General features: G+C 40.7%; 1 protein-coding gene across 2 annotated transcripts in view; it reads left to right on the forward strand.

Moving 5' to 3' along the window:
• Window positions 1–5,048, forward strand: part of Lig4 (DNA ligase 4) — a 7,702-nt gene extending 2,654 nt beyond the window's left edge. For both annotated transcript variants that reach the window (XM_045146222.1, XM_045146221.1), the window contains exon 2: window positions 1,259–5,048. In XM_045146222.1, coding sequence (XP_045002157.1) covers window positions 1,287–4,022 — 2,736 coding nt within the window. In that variant the 5' untranslated portion in view covers window positions 1,259–1,286 and the 3' untranslated portion in view covers window positions 4,023–5,048. The remainder of the gene's footprint in view (window positions 1–1,258) is intronic.
• The last annotated feature ends 979 nt before the right edge of the window (window positions 5,049–6,027 follow it).

The following is a 6,027-nucleotide window of genomic DNA, read 5'->3' on the forward strand; positions in this document are numbered from 1 at the left end:
GAATCATTTGTGGAGAAGTTAATTTGCTTTAATATTACACAATGTCTGCCACATTTAAATAGCTGCTATAGATTCCATTGGAACTTACAGAGATACGTAACACTTTAATGAACAATTACACTTGTGATGACCACTTTAGGGAATACCCCAGGCCCTTATCCAGTAGGACACCCATTGCACCTTTGACTTCAAGAGGCTGTGATGAAACGGCCCTGGTAAGGACACTTTCATTGTGTTGCTGTTAAAGCACTTAGCAGGTGGTTGAATTCTCTCCCACTATGGAATGTATTTAGAACAGAAACACGCTGTGTTTGTCATAGCACACTGCCAGGATCATATATTGTCACTGAATATTTGGGGAGCAACTAACACAGAAACAAGAGGGAAAGAAGCTTTTGAATTTTTATTTTGTAACTATGATAAAACAGGCTTTGTGGGAGGGTATATTGAGTGGAGGTTTGAATGCGGGGTGGTTTTGGCAGAGCTGGCAGTGAGGCAGGGAAGTAAACACAGAGCAGCTTTGTTTGGCGGTTGTGAAGCCTCCTGTGATTTGGATTTCAAAAGGCCTAGGCAATCACTTTTCAACCCGGTGAGCAGTTCATTTGTTACAAACACTTAATGTGTGTAGTTTATGTATTTTTACTTTTATTTTTTACTTTTAGCTGCAGGAGAGGCACATACACAGGAAGGAAGACCTTCCTCGTAGTCTTGGAAGTATAAGCTGTAACATCTGATTTTCTGGGTTTTTTTGTTTGATTGTTTTTGTTTTTCAACATAGGGTCTCACTGTGGCCCAGGTTGACCTGAAATTTACCATGTAGTCTCAGGGTGACCTCAGATTCACAGCGATCCTCCTGCCTCTGCCTTCTGAGTGCTGCTCAGATTATAGGTGTGCAGCTCCTCACTTAGGTGTTGATTTTCTATATTTGAAAAAGTATTAGTAATATTCTTTTATGTGCTAAGTAATTAAGAAGCAGGATTAGTCCAGTTAATATTAACATTTAAGGTAATTAAAATATATTTTTCAGTATGGTAAGTATAGGAAAGGGAGCTGTTGATATTGACTCTGGATTAATACATACTGGGTAAGATTGAAGGAAAATAGCTATTGCATTTAGCTCTATCATTTATTATATTGACCTGTCTTCATTTAGTAAACATTGATAAAACACTTCTGATCACATTATCTATAAGCTCGTCATTAAAGATCAGTTGAGTTTTATCTTTCACTTACAGTTATTCTCTCTTTGCCTTGTTAGTTAAAACCAGAGGATTCACAGTTTCTTCATGGCTGCCTCACAAGCATCACAAACTGTTGCATCTCATGTTCCCTTTGCCGATTTATGTTCAACTTTAGAACGAATACAGAAAAGCAGAGAGCGTGCAGAAAAAATCAGGCACTTCAGAGAATTTTTAGATTCTTGGAGAAAATTTCATGATACTCTTCATAAGAACAAAAAAGACGTTACAGACTCTTTTTACCCAGCAATGAGACTTATCCTTCCTCAGCTAGAGAGAGAGAGAATGGCTTATGGCATCAAGGAGACCATGCTTGCTAAGCTTTATATTGAGTTGCTTAACTTGCCAAGGGAAGGGAAAGATGCTCTGAAACTCCTGAATTACAGAACACCTAGCGGGGCTCGTGCAGACGCCGGGGACTTTGCGGTCATTGCGTACTTCGTGCTGAAACCAAGGTGCTTACAGAAAGGAAGCTTAACCATCCAGCAAGTAAATGAACTTCTAGACTCAGTCGCTAGCAATAATGCTGCCAAAAGAAAAGACCTCATAAAGAAGAGCCTCCTTCAACTCATCACTCAGAGCTCAGCCCTTGAGCAGAAGTGGCTGATCCGCATGATTGTGAAGGACTTGAAGCTTGGGGTCAGTCAGCAAACTATATTTAATGTCTTCCATAATGATGCTATGGAGTTGCACAATGTTACCACAGACCTGGAAAAAGTCTGTAGGCAGTTGCATGATCCCTCCGTGGGGCTTAGTGATATCTCGATCACTTTATTTTCTGCCTTTAAACCAATGCTGGCTGCCATAGCCGATGTCGAGCGCGTGGAGAAGGACATGAAACACCAGAGTTTCTACATCGAAACCAAGCTTGATGGCGAGCGGATGCAGATGCACAAAGACGGGGAGGTCTATCAGTACTTCTCCCGGAATGGGTATAACTACACTGATCAGTTTGGCGCTTCTCCTCAGGAAGGCTCTCTGACCCCGTTCATTCATGAGGCCTTCCCAGCGGATGTGCAGGTCTGCATCCTAGATGGTGAGATGATGGCCTACAACCCCAACACCCAGACTTTCATGCAGAAGGGGAGTAAGTTTGACATTAAGAGAATGGTCGAAGATTCCGATCTACAGACTTGCTACTGTGTTTTTGATGTGTTGATGGTCAATAACAAAAAGCTCGGGCGTGAGACCCTGAGAAAAAGGTATGAGATCCTCAGTAGCACGTTCACACCCATACAAGGTAGACTAGAAAGGGTGCAGAAAACGCAAGCTCATACGAAGAAGGAAGTGGTCGATGCATTGAATGAAGCCATAGATAAGAGAGAAGAGGGAATCATGATTAAACATCCTCTGTCCATTTATAAGCCAGACAAAAGAGGGGAAGGGTGGTTAAAAATTAAGCCAGAGTATGTTAATGGACTAATGGATGAATTGGACATCTTAATTGTGGGAGGTTATTGGGGCAAAGGTGCACGAGGTGGCATGATGTCCCACTTTTTGTGTGCAGTGGCGGAGAAGCCCCCTCCTGGTGAGAAGCCATCAGTCTTTCATTCTCTGTGTCGCGTTGGGTCAGGGTACACCATGAAAGAACTGTATGACCTGGGTTTGAAACTGGCAAAACACTGGAAGCCTTTTCATAAAAAAGCGCCACCAAGTAGCATTTTATGTGGGACAGAAAAGCCGGAAGTGTACATTGAGCCCTGTAATTCTGTCATCGTTCAGATCAAGGCAGCAGAGATTGTCCCCAGTGAAATGTACAGGGCTGGCTGCACGTTACGCTTCCCACGCATCGAGAGGATACGAGACGACAAAGAGTGGCATGAGTGCATGACTCTGGGTGACATAGAACAGCTCCGCGGGAAAGCGGCTGGGAAGCTTGCATCCAAACACCTTTATGTAGGTGCAGATGAGCAGCCTCAGGAGAAAAAGCGGAAAGCTGTCCCGAAGAAGAAGAAAGTCATTGGGATTATTGACCACTCCAAAGCGCCAGACCTTTCCAACATCAGCAAGGTTTCTAGTATCTTTGAAGATGTAGAGTTTTGTGTGATGAATGGAACGGACGGCCATCCAAAGCTCGACCTAGAGAACAGAATTGCAGAGCTGGGTGGGTATATAGTACAAAATCCAGGCCCAGACACGTACTGTGTCATCGCAGGCTCGGAGAACATCAGGGTGAGAAATATCATTTCTTCAGATAAATATGACATTGTCAAGCCCGCATGGCTTTTAGAGTGTTTTGAAACTAAAAGTCATGTGCCTTGGCAACCCCGCTTTATGATCCACATGTGCCCATCAACAAAGCAGCATTTTGCCCTTGAATACGATCGCTATGGTGACAGCTACTTTGTCGATACAGATTTGGACCAACTGAAAGAGGTATTTGCAGGAATTAAGAAACTCAGTGAACGGACTCCTGGAGACATGGCCCTGGTGATAGCTGACTTAGAATACCGGTATTCCTGGGACCATTCTCCCCTCAGTATGTTTCGACACCTCACTGTGTACCTGGACCTGTATGCTACCATTAATGACTTGAGTTCCAGGGTCGAGGCAACAAGGCTGGCCGTGACAGCCCTCGAGCTGCGTTTTCGCGGAGCTAAAGTAGTTTCCTGCTTGGCTGAGGGGGTGTCGCACGTAATCGTCGGGGAGGATCATACTCGCATTGAGGATTTCAAAGCTTTTAGAAGAACACTTAAGAAAAAGTTTAAAATTCTACAAGAACGTTGGGTAACTGCATCAATAGACAAGTGTGAATTGCAGGAGGAAAATCCCTATTTACTTTAAGCATTAGCTTTGGCAGACTCATTGCAGCAGGCAGTAGTGACAAAGCAGTGTGCCGCATTGCATGTAGGTATCTTTAAATCCATGTGTCAAAAGTAGTATAGGACAATAGTAATTTTAAATTTTAAGGTTAAAAAAAATCCAAAGGGCCCAAAGGTAAAGAAATTTTATTTTATTTCTTATTACTTTTATATCTTTGATGCAATCACAATTTAAAGACATATTCGTATAGTAGAAATCTAGAATTTTAACTTCATAAAATGCATTCAACATTATTCTTACTGACCTGACCAAGATCTTCCATAGCCAGTTAAAGTTTTAATGTAAAGATTGCCTATAAAAGAAGCAGGGTTGTTACAACTAGACCTATAAAATATGTTTTTTTACTTAAAGGCAGAAATTCCTCCTTTAAATGTGGAATATGTTAAAACAGTTTTTTAAAGGTTAGGATCAAGCACATTGATAAATTGCCAAAGGTAATTTTTAGCTGAGTAGGGAAAGTTGAGTAAGAACAGTATACACTTGAGATTGGATTGTTTTGATTTTAAAACTATAGTTTTTAGTTAGCTAGTGTTTTAATTTTTTTTTCATAAACACAACAGTTAAAAAATGTTTCATACCATGGGATTTTTTTTATAATCATGGAAAATGCTAATAAAAATAAAAAAAAGTTTCATGTTAATTTGAACTCCAGAATAAATAGCATTCATAAATTCTTTTTCTAATGATTCATTGAGTCAGTGGCAAGATAGCATGCATGTTGTAACTTTCATTGGAGAAAAGAAATTGCTTTGACTCTGTAAAACGCTTTCATTTTTTAAAGTTGAGGTCAGTGTGTATAGGATGTGTTATATCTGGAGTTTGAAATACAGTTATTCAAAGTTGTGCTTTTATGAAGACAGTGGGGTGAAGGAATTTGGTACCTAGATACCATGTATAGCTATTTAAAAATAATTACACTGGTTTTGAAGTAATAGATGTCTATGATTGTTAAATTAATTTAAATAAACTGTTTAATGTAATATTAAATTATTTATGTTCTGTTTTTTTAACAATTCATCATAGTTATTTCTTATAAATCATATAGTTTCTGTATACTTGTTTTTCTTTTTCAAAGCTTAAAACACTTTAAAAATATTTCAAGTCTTATATATTTATTTAAGAGAGAAAGAGGAAGATAGAAAGAGGCAGAGAATGGACATGCCAGGGCCTCCAGTCAGATCATGCGCCACTGTGCACCTGGCTTAGGTGGGTACTTGGGAATCGAGCCTTGGTCCTTAAGCTTCACCAGCAAGTGCCTTGACCACTAAGCCATCTCCCCAGCCCCTTGTTTTGCTTTTTTTTTTTTAAAAAAATTTTTATTTATTTATTTATTTGAGAGCGACAGACACAGAGAGAAAGACAGGTAGAGGGAGAGAGAGAGAATGGGCGCGCCAGGGCTTCCGGCCTCTGCAAACGAACTCCAGACGCGTGTGCCCCCTTGTGCATCTGGCTAACGTGGGACCTGGGGAACCGAGCCTCGAACCGGGGTCCTTAGGCTTCACAGGCAAGCGCTTAACCGCTACACCATCTCTCCAGCCCTTGTTTTGCTTTTTTGAGACAGAGTTTCATTCTAGTCCAGGCTGTTCTTGAACTCATAGTAGTCCTGCCTCAAACTCCTAAGTGCTGGAATTTTAGGTATGAGCCCCAGCTCAGCATATTTTAAATGGTTTGAGTCAAGTTCACTTTGAGGGTTCTTTGTATTTTACATCTCCCAATGAGCTTTAATCTAACTTTTGTATGTTTTGTGTTTATTGATTTTATAAAGGGATAGGTAAATGTAATGGGAGAGTTCATAATTATACTAGTAAAGATAATATTTTCTGTTACTCATGGTAAGGAAAGTGCTAACCCACCATTTAGGGTAGCTTCCATAAGGGCACAGGTAAGGGCCCAGGCCACTGAGGGTTCCCCAGCTTGGGACACCTGGACATCCTGATAAGATTTAGGATTTGCTTTCCCCAGAGCC

Source organism: Jaculus jaculus, chromosome 3, assembly GCF_020740685.1.
Source record: "Jaculus jaculus isolate mJacJac1 chromosome 3, mJacJac1.mat.Y.cur, whole genome shotgun sequence".
Classification (NCBI taxonomy): Eukaryota; Metazoa; Chordata; class Mammalia; order Rodentia; family Dipodidae; genus Jaculus; species Jaculus jaculus.